The sequence below is a fragment of the Notothenia rossii genome (genome assembly GCF_949606895.1).
Source record: "Notothenia rossii genome assembly, chromosome: 9".
Lineage (NCBI taxonomy): Eukaryota > Metazoa > Chordata > Actinopteri > Perciformes > Nototheniidae > Notothenia > Notothenia rossii.
In genome coordinates this window covers 2361634-2383566 of record NC_136907.1, presented here as the reverse complement: position 1 = coordinate 2383566, position 21933 = coordinate 2361634, and the positions used below count along the sequence as shown (strand labels likewise).

The window sequence follows — 21933 nt, the reverse complement described above, 5'->3', positions numbered from 1 at the left end:
ACTTTTTTCGTTCTTAATATAGACTTTATTTAAGGTCCATATGAGTTGACTTTCATTTAAAATAGCAGATCTCTGTGACCGGATAGAGTTTTTCGTCTTAGTGAACGTGTCTCTGCTGCGGTGTGTGTGTGTACAAAATATATTGTATTCAATAGTTTTTTTTCTTAGCTTTTTCATATTTTTGCCTTTAAAGAAAGAAATTAATTGATTCCCCGACAAAGACATTAGGCAATTCACTTTTTATTTTGAACTGCAGTTGTTTATTTCAACACATGATGTTTCAGTCAGGAGAGAATTCATTTAGTTTGAACATTTGACACATGCCATATGATAAGGTGCATGAACACCTGGGATCACAGCTGACTGCAGGAGAGAGGAGAAGCATTTTATAGTTTGGCTGAGGTGAAATGTAATGGGTTAAAGAGAACGCCTGTGATAAGCTGATTATATGCAGCTGCGGAGTGAATATACACCCGTCTTCCTGAAAGTACTCGCGCTGAGCTTAATTTAAATCTTGAAAAAAAAGATTAACACAAATTTAAATTGCCCCACAAATAATAAATAAACACATTAGCCATATTACCAAGGGAAATGGGGACAGCAAATAAATGCTGCCATCACATCAAACTTAGAGGCCTTTGCATACTTAAAACCAGTGCCAAATATGTAAAATCTGTAAAGTTTTTGTCAAACTACAGAAACAAACTCTCAATGGCCCCAATCTGCAGATCACACACATACATTTGACAAAAGATGTAACAAAGATGTTTACACTGCCGACAGTCATTATTGTAAACAGTATGAACACATTGAACGCAGAATGCTTGCTCATTCATTTGTTTCCCTCGACCACGATGGATGCCATCGTATGGTCAGATCCTGGGGTGGACCGGTCACTGATGAAGGCGATATTCATGTCCTTTTGAAGCACATTAAATAATAAGTTAGCTCATACGAGATAATGAATTAGGTAACTGCATACTTTTTAAACTGTCACTCTTAGCGAATTCAGAGCCATTATTACCAGCTGCTAAAGCAACGATTTGAACTGTCTTGTACGGACCACTATTGCGGTAAGCATGTTGTAACTTCCGGTTGTTGTTGTCATCTCCGGGTATCCCGTGTGCCTGTTCTGTTGCTGATAGCTTGTTATCTTAACTTAATCGATCGTTTTAAAACTCTTGATCATGGCAACTGCCTGACGTTGTAATCACACGTTACTACAGCTTAAGCACTCACAAACTCTCCTTCTCTTAGCGACTGTAACTCCACAGTTGCCTACACTCTTTTCGGGTTTGCTAACGGTAGCTACTTTAGCTTGATAGCTAGCCATGGCTCTTTCCCCACCCTCGGGTGCTATTTCCTGCTCTAACTGTCTCATGTTTGGTTACTCCCCTACCTCCTTTACTGGTACCGATACATGTGTTAAATGTAGTATAGTTGTTAGGTTGGAGGCGGGAATCATAGCCATAGAAGCCCGGCTCCGCATCTTAGAAAATAACTCAGCTACAGTAAAGCCCATGTTAGCCGGTGCGGACCGGCAAAAGGTAGCTCCTCTTAGCCGTCCCCCGGCAACTCCCGAGCAGCAGGGAGATTGGGTGACTGTTCAGAAGGGGCATAACGCGAAACCCGCAGGTCCCCACCAGCCCATTCACGTATCTAACAGATATTCCCCACTCAGCGAGACACCCGCTGAGAAGCCAACTCTGGTTATTGGTAGCTCTATTATGAGACACGTGAATTTAGAGACCGAAGCATCCACAGTCACATGCATTCCGGGGGCCAGAGCGGGCGACGTTGAGGCGCATCTTAGACTGCTGGCTAAAAATAAACGTAAATACAGTAGGATTGTTATTCACGTCGGTGGTAATGATGTTCGTTTACGCCAATCAGAATGCACCAAACTTAATGTGGCGTCGGTGTGTAGTTATGCTAAAACAATGTCGGACACCGTAATCTTCTCTGGTCCCCTCCCCAATCTGATCAATGATGACATGTATAGCCGCATGTCATCATTTCAGCGCTGGTTGTCTAGGTGGTGCCCAGCAAACAATGTGGGCTTCGTGAATAATTGGACAGCCTTCTGGGGAAAACCTGGTCTGATTAAGAGAGACGGCATTCATCCTACTTTGGAAGGTGCAAATCTCATTTCGGCAAACATTTCAGGGCTCTGTGACTTAATCCATGACAAACTGGAGTTGAGACCAGGAGGCGGAGTCGCAGTCTTACACGCTTCTCTGCGCTCTCTCCTAGGCAGTCATCCATAGGAATCCCGACCCCAATAAAATACCCAATATTAACGATGTGTGTGTCTGCCCAAGGACAATTTAAGGTAAAACCTAATAGAGGTGTCATACATAATAACCTACTAAAAGTAAATCTAACAACTACTACAGTGCAACAAAACAGGAAGATTAAATGTGGTCTCTTAAACATAAGATCTCTAGCATCTAAAGCAATATTGGTAAATGATTTAATATCAGATTATAATGTTGATATATGCTGTCTCACTGAAACTTGGTTGAGAGATGAAGAATATGTCAGCATAAATGAGGCCACTCCACCCAGCCATATCAATACTCATATTGCCCGAGGCACGGGCCGAGGAGGTGGAGTTGCAGCAATCTTTGACTCAAGTTTACTTCTTATCAATACTAAACAAAAATTAAATTATACCTCCTTTGAAAGCCTCATTTTCAGTCTTACGCATCCGACCTGGAAAACTTTGCAGCCAATCTTATTTGTTACAGTGTACCGTGCACCAGGTCCTTATTCAGAATTCTTATCAGAATTATCTGAGTTTTTATCAGCTTTGGTTCTTAAAACAGATAAAGTAATTATCGTAGGTGACTTTAATATTCATGTTGACGATGATAAAAATAGCCTTACTGTTGCATTTAACTCTATATTAGATTCTGTTGGTTTCTGTCAGAGTGTAAATAAACCAACCCACTGCTATAATCACACTCTCGACCTTGTTCTGACTTATGGTATTGAAATTGAGCAACTATTAGTCGAACCGCATAATCCTGCTTTATCCGACCATTTCTTAGTAACTTAGCATTAGCCAAAAGCTCCTGCAGCAGAAACCTATCTGTTAGTTCTATAGCCAAATTTAAGGAAGAGATTCCACCAATACTTAACTCGATAGCATGTCTGCATGTAGGGGAGGAAACTTATACAAAATGTACACCACCCCAAATTGATCATGTTGTTGATAGTGCTACAGATGCGCTGCAAATAAAATTAGACTCTGTTGCTCCTTTGAAAAAGAAGAAAATAAAACATAGATTAGCTCCATGGCATAATGCCGAAACCCGCAAAATAAAGCAAAAGTCGAGACAACTTGAAAGGATATGGCGTTCCACTAAACTTGAAGAATCTCGTTTAATTTGGTAAATTACACTCAATGAATATAAGAAAGCACTGCGTAAAGCGAGAGCAGCATACTACTCTTCATTAATAGATGAGAATAAGAATAATGCAAGATTTCTTTTCAGCACTGTAGCCAGGCTGACAGAGAGCCACAGCTCGACTGAGCCTTCTATTCCCATAGCACTCAGTAGTAATGATTTTATATGCTTTTTTAACGATAAAATTGTTACTCTTAGAAACAAAATCAATGACCTCTTGCCTTTGACCAGTATAGTGTTATCAACAGCTCCCGGAAACGTAAGTTCTAATAATATTACACTAGATAGTAAACTAGAATGCTTTTCAGCCATAAACCTTGAACAATTAAATTCAATGATTCTCTCTTCTAAACCATCAACGTGTATCTTAGACCCGATTCCAACTAAGCTGTTAAAAGAAGTTTTTCCATTAATTAGCACTTCTTTATTAAATATTATGAATATGTCTTTATTATCAGGTTATGTTCCAAAATCATTCAAAGTAGCAGTGATAAAACCGCTTCTTAAAAAGCACAACCTCGATCCAGAGGTTTTAGCCAACTATAGACCTATTTCTAATCTTCCGTTCCTCTCAAAAATTCTTGAGAAAGCAGTCGCAAAACAGCTGTGTGATTACTTAAGAAACTATGATTTATTTGAAGATTTTCAGTCTGGCTTTAGAACACAACATAGCACAGAGACAGCTCTGGTTAAAGTCACAAATGACATTCTAATAGCCTCTGACAAGGGACTTGTCTCTATTCTTGTCTTGCTCGATCTTAGTGCTGCATTTGATACCATCGACCATGATATCCTATTGCAAAGACTAGAGCACTTAGTTGGCATACAGGGAACTGCTTTAGGCTGGTTTAGGTCCTATCTATCTGAACGCTCTGTTTGTACGTGTCAACGATGAATCTTCCATGCAAACCAAAGTTAGCCATGGAGTGCCACAGGGCTCAGTGCTTGGACCTATTTTGTTCACCCTATATATGCTTCCGTTAGGCAATATTATAAGGAATCATTCTGTAAACTTTCATTGTTATGCGGATGATACTCAACTATATTTATCAATCAAGCCTGATGAAATTAATCATCTAAATAAAATTCAAGACTGCCTCAAGGACTTAAAAACGTGGATGACCTTACATTTTTTGATGTTAAACACGACCAAAACTGAAGTTATTGTACTTGGCCCGAAGAATCTACGAAACAAATTATCTAAAGATATATTAACTATGGATGGCATTAATTTGGCCTCCAGTGAGACTGTAAGGAATCTTGGTGTTATATTTGATCAGGATTTATCCTTTAACACCCACATAAAAATCAATTTCAAGGACCGCCTACTTCCATCTACGTAACATTGCAAAAATCAGGCATATCTTGCCTCAAAACGATGCAGAGAAACTAGTCCATGCATTTGTTACTTCAAGGCTGGATTATTGTAACTCCTTATTATCAGGGTGTACCAAGAAGTCAGTCAAGTCTCTTCAGCTGATTCAAAATGCTGCAGCTCGTGTACTAACCAGAGTTAGGAAAAGGGACCACATTACTCCTGTTCTGGCTGCCTTACACTGGCTCCCTATAGAACACAGGATAGAATTTAAAATTCTTCTTCTCGCCTACAAAGCCCTTAATGGGCAGGCGCCATCTTACCTTAAAGAACTCATTATACCCTATTGTCCTACTAGGGCATTGCGTTCCAAGAATGCAGGGTTGTTGGTTGTTCCTAGAGTCTCTAAAAGTACAATGGGAGCCAGAGCCTTTTCTTATCAAGCTCCACTTTTGTGGAATCAGCTTCCAGTTTGTGTTCGGACGGCAGACACCCTATCCGTTTTTAAGAGTGCGCTTAAGACCTTCCTTTTTGATAAAGCTTATAGTTAGGGCTGATTAGATTCAGCCCCTAGTTTTGCTGATATAGGCTTAGTTTGTCGGGGGACATCTTACTTCTTCCTTCTCTCTGTCTATACCTGTGTACTCTCATGTTCCGATTAACCCAGCTTCCCCAAATGTCTTTCTTTTTGGTGTCTATATACGCCGGGATCCGGAGTCATGGATGATCCTGCGGTCCTGTGTCATGGATCGCGAGTCCTGGATCTTGAGTCGTGGCTGTGGTCCTGGATCATAAGTCCTGGATGGATATACTCGTGGATTCATCTTCTTATTATACACACATGCATTTCCAAACATTTGGACTACCTATGTTGCAAATGTATTATCTTTTCAATTTACACACGGCATCTATTGCACGTCTGTCCGTCCTGGGAGAGGGATCCCTCCTCTGTTGCTCTCCCTGAGGTTTCTCCCATTTTTCCCTTTAAACTGTGGGGTTTCTCTGGAAGTTTTTCCTTGTACGATGTGAGGGTCTAAGGACAGAGGGTGTCGTATTGTCATACTGATATTCTGTACAAACTGTGAAGTCCACTGAGACAAATGTAACATTTGTGATATTGGGCTGTATAAATAAACATTGATTGATTGATTGATTGGTATTGTTTTCACCTATTGAGTCTGCATGTGTGTGTCGTCATGGCAATGTGGTCCTGAAGACACACAGAGGTGCTTTTGAGTACTTTGCCTAGTTATTAAATGCATGTGGACAGATTTTGTCAATCACAACCGTGCAAGTTTTAGTGTGTCCTCTCTACTTTTTTGCAGGTTCCATACAATATGTGAGCTGGTTAAGTGAAGAGCAGAAGCCACTTTTCAAATGTTTTACAATCCTTTTCCCATGCCATTGCTGTCAACACCTATCCATGCTGAACGTTGCTAAGATATTATTGATTGGGGTGTGGCCAAAAGTGCAATATGCTTCAGAATGTAACTGACAGAGAGCAGTGCTTTTGTCCTGTGTTTTTACACTGTGTATGGATTTTATGTTATTTCAAGATTTTTAATTATGTCGCTAAACTCCTTGAAAAGGTCCTCTTCCTTTTCTCCAAGGTACACGACAAGGCAGCGGATGGCTATAGTTCTCTGCGTACTTCAATTGTATTGTGCTATTTTTGAAAAAGGAAAAAAAGAGAAATTACCTAAATTAATATATTCTGAATGGGTGAATGCCAACAACTTGCATTTCAATGACAACTCTAAATAACGATCCTACCTCAAGAAGCATGTCCTTGATCTGCTTCACCGAGATTCATTTTTAATAAAAAGCGATATCACAATAGTAACCAAAGTATTTTTACTCTCACAGTAGCCTCCACTACTTTGGACCCTCTCACAGAACTATTCAATTCAAAGGCTGCTAATTTTGGTCAAACAGCAATTTGCCTATACAGTGCAACTACAAGGCTATCTATTTGAATGACAAAAGATGACTCACCTTAAAATGTCCTTTGTATATATTTCTATTTGTCTTAACCGTCAGAACTTGTCCAGTCATGTTAAGTGGGAGTGGATTTGAAATCCTTGACTCAAGGTGTAGAACAATGAAGTTATCAAGCCAATTGCATTACTTACTACAACTTGAATTTAGTTTTAAGAGAATTAACGAATAAATCAGTTCAAATTACACACGATATTAAGTTGATGTAATTACCAACATTATTACGTCAACACAACTTATTAATTCATGTTTGCAACTTAAAATGTTTATCTAAATCAAATAACTCACATTTCTATCTTGCAACCATGCATTTCATTAAGTGGAGGTGAAAGGTCGCCTGAATTCGTTTTTAAAGTTTGCGCTCCGCTCCACAGCAGTAGCCCCGCTGCGACAGAGTCCAACAGAGAGGCAGGAGCTGCGGGACAGTAGCCTAGAAGCAGGGTTGGGTTGTAACGGAATACATGTAACGGCGTTACGTAATCAGAATACAAAAATCACGTAGGCTAACTGTATTCAGCTGGCGTTACATTTGAAAAACAAGTAATCTGATTACAGTTACTTTCGTAAACCTGAAGTGAATACATTTTGCAATACTTATTGGAATTATTGGTGGAAAAGTTTCCTCACAAAATGTAATATTCATTACTGGCAGAACTGTTTGCACACTGCACAGCGCTGCAGCCTGTCTGTGAGCGAGAGAGAGATGCACCGTGTCTGAGGCCCCGCCCCCGCACGCAGATGAAAGAGAGATCTCTTTTAAAATATATTGAAAGTTAGAAACGGAGATGGTTAGATAAAATGTGCAAGATAACGTTTATGGAGCATTTATTTATTGTCGAAATTATGGCATTTCATAACGGGATCAAATCAAAGTGAATGGCCTGCTGCTGCTGAATGCACGGGGCAAGTGACTGGAAAAGGTTTTAAAAGTTATTACATAGTTTCAGATAATAAATAATAATGATAATTCATTCTATTTAGGGGCGCCTTTCAAAGCGCCAAGGACACCTTACAATTCATAACATATTCCAAGGAAAGGTTTTAAGACAGTACTGTAGTGCCGGTAAGAAGGAGTCGGAGTATTTAAGATGGAATTCCACTCTTTATTTTCCATCAAGCCATAGAGATATCAAACATGTGCTCAGTGATGAGAGTCAAGTTAGAGTCAAGTTAGAGTGCCTTGCTAGCTCTAGCTTGGCAACCTAAATACCCGGTGTTACACTAAACAAGGTCCGTGTAGGAACTGTAACCCAAAAGTGAATTATGGTTAACTAGAGTCACCACACAAGCCCCCCCAGAATTCACAGATAAACAAAGTCCGGGGAGGAACAACACGCCGACCCCCTCTACCCCTGAGTATGGGGGCAGGCAACACAACTCCTGAACGTGCGGTTCCCGGCAAAGTGGCAACCGGGACCACAGGACACAAACCTGTAGCGGGAATCGAAGACGGGGGTCGACCCCGTCGTGGTGGACGGGCCAACACCACCGGCCGCTCCAAGTCCAAATGAGCAGCCTTCACCCGGTCCACCGAGACGGTCTCTGCCTTGCCACCCCTGTCGACCAACAGGTGCTTGTCCCCCTGCTCCAAAACCCGGAAAGGTCCATCGTAAGGGGGCTGTAGGGGGCCCCTGTGCGCGTCGTGGCGGATGAAAACGTGCCCAGCCAAGCATAGCTCTGCTGGCACCTGAGACCCCGGCGCGCAGTGCTGCGAAGTCGGAACCGGAACGAAAGCCTCCGCCGCATCTTGCAGGAAAACCCGTTGAGCCGTAGGAGACCAAGGAACTGCTGCCTTAGGTAGGAATTCCCCTGGGACTCTCAGGGGTTGACCGTAAACCATCTCCGCCGTGGAGCACTGCAGATCCTCCTTAGGCGCGGTCCTCAGGCCCAACGATACCCAGGGCAGCTTGTCGACCCAGTTACCGTCCGTAAGGCCGGCCTTAAGCGCCGCCTTCATAGAGCGATGGAAGCGCTCGCAGAGGCCGTTAGCCTGGGGGTGGTAAGCGGTAGTCCTGTGCAGTTTGACCCCCAAACTGTCTGCAACCGAGCCCCAGAGCCCTGAAGTGAACTGTGAGCCCCTGTCCGAGGAAATGTCTGACGGGGTGCCAAAACGACACACCCACGTCGCAATAAAAGCCCTAGCCACGTCAGCGGCTGAAGTCGACACAAGAGGAACCGCCTCCGGCCAACGGGTTGTCCTATCCACCATGGTGAGGAGGTAGGAAAAACCCTGAGAGGAAGGCAACGGATCTACCTGGTCGATGTTAACATGGTAAAATCTCCTCTCTGGCACTAGGAACCGCTCCAAAGGGGCCTTCGTGTGGCGGTGCACCTTAGCGCGTTGGCAAGCCACGCACCCCCCGGTCCAAGCTCTTACATCCTTTTTCAGCCCACGCCAGACAAACTTCGCGGCCACCAAGCGCACTGAAGGTTTAACGCCAGGGTGAGACAAGCCGTGCACCGCCTCGAAAACAGGACGCCTCCAGTTGGCGGGGACGACCGGTCGTGACAGGCCCGTAGAGACGTCGCACAGAAGGGTGATGCCCGCGTCGCCGAACACCACGTCCTCCAGGCGCAGCCCAGCGCTCTCAGTCTCCAGACTCTGAACGCCGGAGTCGGTGACCTGGTCCGCCGCTATACGGACATAATCCAGGCCCAGCTGGACGGCTCCGATGACGACCCTGGAGAGACAATCAGCAACCGAGTTTGACTTGCCAGCCACGTGTTTAATGTCTGTGGTAAACTCCGAAATGTAGGAGAGCTGCCGCTGCTGACGTGCCGACCAAGGCTCCGCCACCTTTGACATGGCGAAGATGAGCGGTTTGTGGTCTACAAACGCTGTGAACTCACGGCCTTCCAACAGAAAACGGAAGTGTCGCACAGCCAAATAAAGACCCAGGAGCTCCCGGTCAAAAGTGCTGTACTTGCGTTCCCTCGGCGTCAGCTGCCTGCGGAAAAAGGCGAGCGGTTGCCAAGCTCCGTTCAGCCACTGTTCGTGCACCGCGCCGGCTGCGTAGTCCGAAGCATCCGTAGTGATGGAGATGGGAGCCGTGGATGAAGGGTGCGCCAGCAAAGCCAGCGCGGCTTTAACTTCAGTGAAAGCGACTTCCGCCTGAACGGGGGTCTTGCCTTTCAGAGCCTCATACAATGGCCGCATGATGTGGGCGGCCCGGGGGATGAAACGGTGGTAGAAAGTGACCATCCCCAGGAACTCATGCAGCGACCGGGCTGTAAGCGGGCGAGGAAAAGCCACAACAGCCTCCACCTTCGCCGGCAGGGGTGTTGCACCGTCCTTGGTGACGCGGTGCCCGAGGAAGTTAATGTCAGACACCCCGAACTGGCACTTTGCAGGATTGATGATCAATCCATGTTCGCTGAGCCGCGTGAACAGGGCCCGGAGGTGAGACAGGTGCTCCTCCACTGAAACACTGGCGACGAGGATGTCGTCCAGGTACACGAACACGAACGGCAGGTCCCGCAGCACCGAATCCATCAGGCGCTGGAACGTCTGGGCGGCATTCTTGAGCCCAAAAGGCATCCGCAGGAACTCAAAGAGTCCAAAAGGCGTTATTACTGCCGATTTTGGAAATGTTCAGGGGGCACCTGGTGATGGGTGTGTTGGCCAACGCCGTCTGCTATTATTATGAGTATTATTATTTGTATAATGCACTTTCTGCCTTCCTGTCATTAGGAGTTAGAAATGTAATGGCTATGTAATTGATTAGATTAGAACCTTCATTATCCTAAACTGCTGGGACATTTCCCTATAGCCAATACCTTTATATTTTATACTCTTCACTTACTTGTCAGCATAGGTCGGCATTGATGTACAGAGCCGACAGAAGACCTTGTTTATATTGGCATCATATTGAGAGGTGACGCGTCCTAAAACCAGGAAGTAAGCTGCTGGTTCCCTCGACAAAAAGCAATGGGATCACAGGGTTTTGGAAAATAGCTGGAAATAAGGTCTGTGGAAAACAAACCTGTTTGATAAATGCACGTTTTGTTCAGCCGGATAATCTCCACATGTCTACCCTACTTTTATAATTTTCGAATCATAAATCTAATCGATAGATTATAAAAAGGGTTTTAGGACGCGTCACTGCACCACTAGAAGCCAACTCCATCGATCAAGCTGGCTGAAACGTTCTCTCCCTCTTCTTCTCATGCTCCCTGTCACTCTCCTTTAACTCCTCCGGTGACTTTCTTTTATTTGCAGATAGTTTTTTGCCCGGTGCTTGGCCGGTTACCGCTGGTATTAAAAACATTTTGGCGAATGGTTAGGTGGCGCGATTGTCTGTAGTGAAGGAGCGCGCTCCCGCTCACGGGAGCCTGCTCGGCTGCGCTCCGCAGCAAACAGCTGTTCGCTTTTCACCCAACAACGACAACCGACCTGCAACCGACTCACGAAACGCTATGTTGTGATAAACTAAACAATTTAACTAAATGCCAATAAAATACCAATACCACAGGACACATTTTTTTTTAAAACAATATTTTTAGTGGCCCGAGCGGGCAAGTGGAAAGTACGTTATGCTGGCCCGGGGTGTCTAAATAGTGCTTCCGGGCCAGCGGGCCATTTATAATGTCGAGCCCTGCCCATCTGTTATGGAAAAAGAAAGTATTCCAAAAGTAATCTGAATACGTTACTTTTTTAAGACACGTAACTGTAACTGTATTCTGATTACTTTCAGAGCATGTATTCAGTATTCAGTAACTGATTACATTTACAAAGTAACCCTCCCAACCCTGCTTAGAAGTGATCCTTCGTTAGCGTGAAGAGCTTTATGCATGTTTCCCTTACTCTGCTCTGTGACTGCAGAGCTGCTGGAAGTCCTTCTCTGGGGGATAGACCCATGCATTTGAAGAGAACATCATTTTACTAGATGTTATGTTTGAGTGATTATTCATAATCTTGTGATTCTAATTTTCATATTTTTTAAAGATTGCATTGGTCAAATTAACAATTGTGTGAAAATTAAAGGATAAAGAACAAAAACCAGACGAAGCCAGGCCAGCTGTTTCCCCCATCTGTTTGCTAAGTCAAGCTAACCAGCTGCTCATGGTAGCATGATGACATCCAGATGTTATGACAGACCAGCCATTAGTCTACAAACTAAAAACATCACATACAAAACATTAAAATAAAGAACAGACTACCTTTCCCACTCTCTGTAAACCCATCTGTCTGTTAGAGAGTAGATTATTAAAGTGTGGCTTTGCATTTCCAGCTGGCCTTCTCTAGTTGATGAGAGAATGAGAGAGCCTGCAGTCAGTGGGTAACATCACTGATCTGTTTCCCCAGTGAGAGAAACACCTCCCTGTGTTTCATACAATACTGCTGAACCAGCAGAGACCCCTTACTGACCTGAGGGTCTCCAGTCTGCAGTCTGGACTCTCCAGAAGATCTCTCAGCAGCTCCACTCCTGAGTCCTTCAGAGCGTTGTGACTCAGGTCCAGATCTCTCAGATAGATGTTGGACTTCAGAGCTGAGGCCAGAGCAGAACAGCTGATCTCTGACAACCTGCAGTTCCCGAGTCTGAATAAAGAAAACATGATGTAAGTTTAGAAAACAAAGTTCCTGTTAGAAATAACTCCAGGTTTAATAATCTGTTCAGAGTTAAACAGGGTTTGAATGTCAGAGATGATTTAGAAACAATCCACTGATAATCTGGATCTTTAACTTTGATCAGATGTTTATCAACTCCTTCATCTCCCTCACAGCTCATCAGTACTGACAGCATCTCCACTGACTCCTGGAGCACAGGGTGAGTCTGTGGAAGCTCAAACTCTCTCCCTCACACATTCACCTTCTCTCTGTTACTCTGATCAATATTCAGTCATTAGCAAAGTGGACAAAATAACAATAATATTCTATTTGTTCTTTCAGTAAATCCTAAACACAACCAGATCTGTATGAACTGCAGTCAGTGAACTGACCTGAGAGCCTCCAGTCTGCAGTTTGGACTCTTCAGTCCAGAACTCAGATGCTCCACTCCTGAATCCTGCAGAGCGTTGTAACTCAGGTCCAGATCTCTCAGATGAGAGGGGTCAGACTTCAGAGCTGAGGCCACGACTTCACATTCAGTCTCTGAGAGTCCACAGTTAACGAGTCTATAATAACACATACATTACAACATGTGTTAAAAATAGGAAACATTATATTAAACTCAAGCATTTGATGAAAACATATTTGACATGTTCTGATAGACATTTGCTGTTAGTCCATTTAATGTGATATATAATAGAGCGTAATGTGTTGTCAGTGTGATCTGATCACATGTCTGTGCTCCTGCTGTCACTGACTGTTACCAAAGAAACAGGAACATTAAATAAATCACAATATTAGAGATGTACATTGTTACGTTCCCTTCTGAGCTAGGGGAATAAAAGGGAAGCAACACACCCAGATTGGTATTGGTATAATTATAAGTGGTTTAATGCACAACAGGTGAACAAAATGGCAGGCAAACCGCCTGAAACAAACAAAAGAGCCAAAAACACCGGTTTAAATAACAAACAATAGAGGCCACAAAGGCGCAAGTTTAAATGGGCAACCAAACTAAGGGAGGACTCTAAAAAGTGAGTCTAAACGCATACTGGGAAAATAAATACTAATATAAAGAACAAAACAAAACCTCACTTTAACAAGTGGTACAACTAACCAAAGAATCTATACAAAACACAGCTAAACTACAGGCAACCGTCACACAATACTAACCACTCTAAACACTATCTAAACACAGACCACACAAGTTAACCACAGAACAAAGAGTGAGTAGCGAGAGGCGTCTGTTCACTCAACAGAGCCTCCAGAGTGGTGATAGTCCGCGGCCTTTTGTACTCGTTCCCAGCAGGTGTGCGCCGGCTGTGCGCTGCGATTGGATGACGTCAATCCAATCACCATCTTCAGAGGCGGACCAGAGGATGGGCAGCCAATGACGTCAGGGCTACTGCGCAGCTTATTTACATATTACACGCACAGCTGAAAACACTCAGGCAGATTACTGAGCAGACAGAAACAGCAACCGTAACATACATATTTAAATGTGGAGGATGGATGGAGGATGTTTGGCTTCTCTGAGCATCTGAACATGTATTGCGAACACAAACACAATTAACAAAGCAATAAAGTTTCAATATGTTCAACTGAATACCATCAGATGTTCCCAGTATATCAGCCTTTAGACATAACTCTGTTATTGGTGGGAAATGATATAGATCTTATTTTAAACTCTAATACATTGTGATAAAAACGTGTGTCTAATGATAAAGAAACTTCTAGAAAGTTATAAATGCTTTCTGTGATAACTGTAAGTCCTGCTGTGTGGTGTGGTCACATGCTGAGGAACCTCTAGAGTCCTTCATGTGTTTGACATGTCGCCTCCATCACTCAATATGAAGAGAAGAACGCTTCAGTTGAACTATTATTATAAATAAATAGAAGAACAGTGTTGGTTTATTTTGCTCTCAGTATTTAAACAGCAGAAATGTTATCGTGTTCATTTGAATAATTAAACTCCTGATCCACATTAGTTTATAAAGTTAATCACATATGGACTCACTTGGCCTTCCTGCAGTTCCTCACAGCTGGAATCAGTCTACGTCGTCCCTCCCATGATGTGTTGTACTTCTTCAGGTCCAACTCATCCAGAACCTCCTCTGACAACTGCAGCATGTAGGCCAGAGCAGAGCAGTGGATCACAGAGAGTTCCTTCTCTGATCTGTTCTCTGACTTCAGGAACTCTGTGATCTCCTGATGTACTGAGAGGTCCTTCATCTCTGTCAGACAGTGGAAGATGTTGATCATCCTGTCAGGAGAGACTTCATCACTTCTCATCTCCTTCAGGTTGCTGATGGCTCTCTGGATGGTTTCTGGTCTCTTGTCTGTGCGGCCCAGCAGGCCTTCTAAGAGTCTCTGGATGAATGTTGGACTGTTCTCTGTGCGACCCGGCAGGCCTCCTAACAGTCTCTGGTTGGACTCCAGAGAGAGGCCGTGGAGAAAGCGGACAAACAGGTCCAGGTGGCCATTTTCACTTCTGAGGGATTTCTCCATAGCTTCCTTCAGGAAGACATCCATGGATGGGTAATCCTGACCACTTCCTTCACTGTCTTCGTCCCTGTCTCCCTGCAGGAAGTCCTTCAGTACCTCTGTGTCTCCGTTGGTGTAACAGTGCAACAAGTAGACTGCAGCCAGGAACTCCTGAATGCTCAGATGAACAAAGCAGTAGACTGTTTTCTGGAAGATCACACTCTCTCTTTTGAAGATCTGTGTACAAACTCCTGAGTGCACCAAGGCCTCAGTGATATCAAGACCACAGCGCTCCAGGTCTTCTTGGTAGAACATGATGTCTCCTTTCTCCAGATGTTCAAACGCCAGCCTCCCCAGCTTCAGGAGAAGCTCCCTGTCAGCCTCCGTCAGCTGCTGTGGACTCGTCTCATGTCCCTCTTCATACTTCTGCTTCTTCCTCTTGGTCTGGACCAGCAGGAAGTGTGAGTACATGTCAGTGAGGGTCTGGGGCAGCTCTCCTCTCTGGTCTGTAGTCAACATGTGGTCCAGAACTGCAGCAGTGATCCAGCAGAAGACTGGGATCTGACACATGATGTGGAGGCTCCTGGATCTCTTGATGTGAGAGATGATTCTGCTGGACAGGTCTTCATCACTCGATCTCTTCCTGAAGTACTCCTCCTTCTGGGCGTCAGTGAAGCCTCGTACTTCTGTCACCCTGTCCACACACTCAGGAGGGATCTGATTGGCCGCTGCAGGTCTGGAAGTTATCCAGACGAGAGCCGAGGGAAGCAGCTTCCCCCTGATGAGGTTTGTCAGCAGCACGTTGACTGAGGACTGCTGAGAGACATCAGACACAACCTCATTGTTTCTGAAGTCCAGAGAAAGTCTGCTTTCATCCAGGCCGTCAAAGATGAGCAGCACTTTGCAGACAGCCAGCTGCTCTGCTGTGAGCTTCTGTAAGGTTGGATGGAAAACATGGAGCAGCCTGAGAAGACTGTACTGCTCACCTTTGATCAGGTTCAGCTCCCTGAAGGAGAGCGGGATCACCAGACTGACATCTTGGTTTCCCAAACCCTCGGCCCAGTCCAGAGTGAACTTCTGCACTGAGAAGCTTTTTCCAACTCCAGCGACTCCGTTGGTCAGGACCGCTCTGATGAGAGTCTGTTGGTCAGGTGAGGCTTTAAAGATGTCCTGGCACTTGATTGGAGTGTCATGGAGGGTCTCCTTCTTGGAAGATGTCTCCAGCTGCCTCACCTCATGTTGGGTATTAACCTCTTCACTCTGGCCTTGTGTGATGTAGAGCTCAGTGAAGATGCTGTTGAGGAGGGTTTCACTTTGATCAGTTCCTTCAGTCACACGTTCACATCTCCTCCTCAGACTGAGCCTGTGTTCATCTAGAACAGGGGTTCTCAAAGTTTTGATGAGTGAGGGCCAATTTAGGTACCCAATATTGGATTGAGGGCCGCCCAAGTAAAAACGGAACACAAAATTCCAAAACAAATCTTTTCTTTATTGCACACACACACACACACACACACACACACACACACACACACACACACACACACACACACACACACACACACACACACACACACACACACACACACACACACACACACACACACACACACACACACACACACACACACACACAGAGAGTATTGCGCTGGAGTTAGTGATATGCTGTGGATTTCCTGTCTTATCAGCAGGGCCCTGTTTCAGAACCAATTCCAGCTACTCAAGCACCACAGGATAGTCTCTGCAAGACAAATACAGAGAGACAGAGAGGGGGGAGGGAGAGAAAGAGACTTTTAAAATAGAAGCTTACCAAAGACCACAATAACACAGTATTCATCATCATCATTGTTATTATTATTGTTGTTGTATTTGTAACACAAATCGGCTATTATTGCCTGTCATCAACATACCTTTTCCTACTTTGAATGGGATTTATGGTGCTGTCGTCTGTTGGCTACTATTCCTTTGATGTCCGGTTCCATCTCCGTTGTTGCTATACGAAGGACAGCATGTAGATGGGCATCTGTCAGCCTGGATCTCAGCTGGGATTTGTTGATGGCCATGGTGGAGAAGGTTTTCTCACAAATGTATGTGCTTCCGAACAGAGAGGCCATTCTGATGGCATGTTGGCGAAGTGCAGGGTACGTAGATGGGGAAAGTCCTTTGTAGAACTCGATGAGATTCTTGTCTCGATATGCTGCTCTGGCCTCAGAGCTCTCCTGCAGGTCGATGAGCTCGAACTGCATTTCTGTAGGCTCTTCTTCGGGTGCACATGTGAAGGGATCTTGGAATAGGTTGAATGACTTCTCGTGGTCACTGAAGTCCGAGAAGCGGTGGTGGAATTCCTCTTGGAGTTTTTCCATGAGGTTGTGGTTCTTGTCTGAACACAGGTGATGTAAAACGTCACATTCACCTGCGAGCACCTTGCAGGCGGGGAAATGGGTTAGATCCCCCTCTCTGAGCTGTCCCTGCACTAGTTGAAGTTTTCGCTGGAAAGCTTTGACGCTTTCAAACAATGTGGAAATGAGCTTCCCATGGCCCTGCAGCTTCACATTGAGATCGCTGAGAAAGGTGTTCAGGTCAACAAGGAACGCTAGGTCACAAAGCCATTCAGTGTCACTTAACTGTGGCAGATCTTGTCCTTTTGATTGCATGAACTCAGCGATTTCTTTCCTCAAATTAAAAAAACGCTTCAGTGTGGCACCTCTGCTCAGCCACCTGACAGCAGTGAAGTATATGACGTCACCAAATTCAGCCTCTGATTGCACCAAAAAAGTTTTGAATTGACGGTGATTCAGACCTCTGGACTTTATGAAATTCACTGTCTTGACAACAATGTCCATGACATGTTTCATTTGAAGCGTATGAGCAGCAAGGGCTTCTTGGTGAATTATGCAGTGATATTTGATTAGGTTCTCACCTCCGTTATTGGCCACTTTGTCGCTGAGCAAAGAGACAGCGCCCGCCTTTCTCCCGACCATGGCTGGCGCTCCATCTGTTGTGACACCGACCATGGATGTCAGCTCCACATTGTATGCATCGAGACTACGACACACAGCATCACAAATGTCGATTCCCCTTGTTCTGTCTTTGATACTCTCCATGCTTAGCAGTTCCTCGCCTATTTCAAAGTCCTCCGTGACCGTTCGAATGAAAATCAGCAGTTGTGCAGTATCAGAAATGTCTGTACTCTCATCCAGTGCTATAGAAAAGGACCCCTTGCCTAGGCCTTCCACACGTAGTCCCAATTGCTCTTTGAGATCATTGGCCAGATCTTCGATTCGTCGTGTCACTGTGTCATTCGATAAACTTATGTCACGGAACTTTGACTTTTGTTCAGGGCATACAATGTCAGCCACTTTCAAAATGCAGTCTCGCACGAATTCTCCATCACTGAACGGCTTGCTCCGCCTGGCAATTTCGTGAGCTACCACATAGCTAGCCTGTGTTACAGCTTCACCGGATTTTGCAAGATTTGTGAAAACTGACTGCTGGGCAGTTAAACCTCTTTGAAGTTGTTCAAGTTTAGTTCTGCGCTCCTTGCCCATGAACTTGTCATACATTTTATGATTGGTATCATAATGGCGTTTTATGTTATACTCCTTGAGCATTGCATTCACCTGCTTGCAGATGAGGCATATCACTTTATCCGACCCCTGAGGTAAAACGAAGTAAGCGTTGCTCCATTTCTCCTGGAACTTCCTTTTCTCCTCACTGAAAAAACATTTTTTACGCGACGGCCCTGGCTCCTCCATCTCGCTTACACAACGAAAACTTTCCGCTGTTCACGTGAACACTTTGCCGCCTTTGGGACGTGCATCCAATCAGGGAGTGAGTTTGGGGATGCTCGCGCTGGGGGTATTCAGTGGAAATAACAGTGTGCCTGAGTGTGGACGTTGGGAGAGACAGCTTGTTGTTTTATTATTGTATAACCGGACTTTTGTGTGCGTTCATATACTTAACCACACACGCAAACACACACACTCTTTCTCTGCCGTTACATAGCAGACACTACTTTATCTGTCAAGTTGTCTCCGATGCCACCACAACTTCCTGTCAAACACGTTATCTCGCCTTCAAAATAAAAGCATGCAAACGGAACTGGAAGTTAACCTAAATTAAATCCAAAATACACATAAAACTACAACGAAGGCAACAAAAACAATGCAACATCTCCTTCAGTCTCAGAGGACACAAAGTTGGGTTATCTACAGACAGTGACTAGCTAAAATCGCTAGCTAACTCCCGTTTCTGATAACTTACAACAGATTTTCCGCTTAACTGCAACTCGCGAGATTTGCGAGATTTGCGAGATTCAGGTTACCAAATAAGGAGTGAGAGTGACGCGTAGAGGAACCGGAAGCTGCGCTAGCCTCCGGTGGCTACCATAATGCTATCATTTAGTTTCTCCGATTTTTGCACAAAAATGGATTGATGGACCATCAATAAATAAGCCATGCCTGCTTCATGTATGGAAGAGGACCAGCGCCTCAAGAAAGCAATCATATCATCAGGTGTGGTCTCTAACATTTATAAATTATTATCTAGGGCTGCCCCGAATACCTATTCTCCTGTCCAACTGTCCTGGGAGCATACCTTGAATATCTCTCTGTCTGCTTTGCAATGGAACTCCATTTGGCAGTCAGCTATGTTCTCTTCTAAATGTGTAAGATTCAGGATCATACAGTTCAAAATTCTCAATAGAGCTTACATCACCCCTGTTACAAAATCCAAGACGGACAATAAACACACAGATTTATGCTGGCATGAATGTGGCAAGCGAGGTACATTGTTGCACCTACTCTGGGAATGCCCAGCGGCAGGGCAGGAATTTCACGAGGGCCACGAGGGCCATGGCCCTCGTGCCCTCCCACTTTGGCCTTGTGCCCTTAAAAATGATATCTGCCATAAGGCCACAGTGGCCTTGATGCCCTCTCTGACTAAGTTTTGTGGTTTAGCAGTCTGCCTCTTTTCTGACACGGCTTCAACACCAGCATATTTTGAAGGAGGAAAAAAAAATCAGTGGTGCGCTTGATTTGAGTCTGGAATGCACCGCTCGGACGGTCTATGATGACAGTTGACATCAGTCTAGGACCTATCTCCGCCCACCCCCTCACGCGTCCGTAGGACGGTCTAGGACCTAGCTAGCTGATTCTCCGCTCAAGAAAAGGCTGAGGTGAGGTAAGGTTTTGTGATGATCCTGTTTGCCGTTAAGTTTTTCATTTGTCCAGCTTTAAGTGTAATTTTATGGATAACATTACTATTTCTTGCTCGTATGGTAATGCATAATTATAATATTTTGAAGTGTTTTTGTTACTACTTGGATAAGTTATCAGGGTTCGTACGGGTGCTTGAAATCCTTGAAAATGCTTGAATTTTTACGAGGTGTTTTCATGACTTGAAAAGTGATTGAATTTTGGGAATGGTGCTTGGATTTGAGATAAAGTGCTTGAAATTGTAAATGCTTTACTTTTACAATAAATTGTTGTCTGACTGAATAGTTCCCTTTTTAGATTAAAAGAAAATAAAGAAGTCGGAGCGCCCTTAGTTGCTTCGCTTCTACATAAAACAGCTCCGCTCCGGCCTTCCCGCGCTATGCGCGCGACCTGCAAGTGTTTTCTTTGTGTGACCTGGGCATTCTAATGAGAGAATGACAGTATGCCAGAAGGTTGTTGTTTTAACGAGCGTTGGCTATCCGAAAAGAAATACAAGCTGTGGCTAAAACGAGGATCAACCCAACGATTCGCCTTCTGCACAGTTTGCCACAAAGAATTTCAATTATTCGCGATGGGAGAGTCTGCGCTGACGAGCAATATGAAAGGTAAGCCGTAGTAGAGCATTTTGGATTAGGCCAACGTTGCATGTTACGTTTGTTTAAGCTAGTAACGTTAGCGAACTCGATGTGTGATAATTGCTTATGCAGGTGACAATAATAAAAAGGAGCGTACCTATGTCAGTATGTGCGACAGTCGCCATCCTGTGGTTTTCAGAGGATGAAGCACATAAAAGCAATGTATTTCTACTGGTAGTATTTTTCGTGCCTAAACTTGCTCCATCGAAATCAGTCACATTGACCCGAAGACACATTTTGAGTTATACACTGTTGGAAAGAGGATATTCCTAGCTTTCTAACGGAGGAAACATATTTTCGTTTGTATTAATGGTCTGGGGGAAGCTCGCGAGTGTGTGTTTGTGTGTTTGTGTATTTTTGCGTTTGTGTGTATTGTGTTAGTTTCCCGGGGAAAACACTCACGAGAAACACCGGCTGTTGTTATGCCTGCTTTGACGTAAAGTTACTCCGTTCTCCGCTTGTAATTATGCCGTTACAAGCTTCAAAGTTGTATTTATCATCTGAATTTGCCGAAACAAGTTTAATATTCTGAAAGCCAAGACTTTGTTTATTTGAAATCAGATGAAAACAAACTGTAACGGACCCTGCCGTGTTATCTATGATTACTATACGCAAGGGGTCGGCAACCCCTGGCACGCGTGCCAGCATTGGCATAACCAGTGGCACACTCGGAATAAGTGGAATAAGTGTGCAAAATATTTAAATTAATTTTCGGATCCTGAACGCGAGACCGCCGCCAGAGCGCGTCTCCCCGTTACCTGCAGAAGGAAGCCATGCACGCAACGCAGCCCCACTCTCTTTAACTCCAGGTGACTTTCTGCCGCTTTCCTCCGTGGTGCAGTGCTGATCGTTTCACCACGGAGGAAAGCACTTCACTAATTGCAGTACCCATAATGAGCTGTACAAATGACGCAGTTTTTGCGTGGCTGTGTATTTAGTTGAAAGCCCAGTGGCGATCTGCTCATCTCTCATCGAAATAATATGCTACAAAGGGGCGGACTGGCCATCTGTGTGTTGAACTTTCCTGTCGGCTCCCAGACCGTAGTCGAGGAGGGCAGAAGCAACAAGCTTCAGGTTCAATAACCCACTTTAGCTTAAATGACTGGAGAGAGGCGAGCTCTTCTTGGGAGGACGTTGCATTTATTTAGCTGTTCTTCTGTTTCACAAAATACATCACAGACCTTTGTTTTTCTGCTTTCCCGTTTCACTTCCAGAAACATATACACGTTCCCTCACTGTCGCTCTACCATCCACAAACACACATGCACAAGCCGCACCCCTCTCTCTCTCTCTTAAAGGGACAGCGATCTCATATCACTCTGCA

The 21933-nt window shown here is 44.4% G+C and overlaps 2 protein-coding genes across 2 annotated transcripts in view; both read right to left on the bottom strand.

Annotated features, from left to right (window-relative positions):
* Positions 1-16243, bottom strand: part of LOC307018415 (NACHT, LRR and PYD domains-containing protein 12-like) — a gene marked incomplete at its 5' end in the record, with an annotated part of 59265 nt that extends 43022 nt beyond the window's left edge. The window contains 3 exons of the mRNA XM_079648646.1: positions 12095-12265; positions 12667-12840; positions 14292-16243. Of these exons, the coding sequence (XP_079504772.1) occupies positions 12095-12265; positions 12667-12840; positions 14292-16243 (2297 nt within the window). The remainder of the gene's footprint in view (positions 1-12094; positions 12266-12666; positions 12841-14291) is intronic.
* LOC307019054 (general transcription factor II-I repeat domain-containing protein 2A-like) lies at positions 16227-21933 on the bottom strand. Its single transcript, XM_079649672.1, has 2 exons — positions 16669-21933; positions 16227-16499 (listed from the first exon to the last, which is right to left on the bottom strand). Exon 1 carries the CDS (start codon positions 18511-18513, stop codon positions 16675-16677), a length of 1839 nt encoding a protein of 612 aa, XP_079505798.1. The 5' UTR covers positions 18514-21933; the 3' UTR covers positions 16227-16499; positions 16669-16674.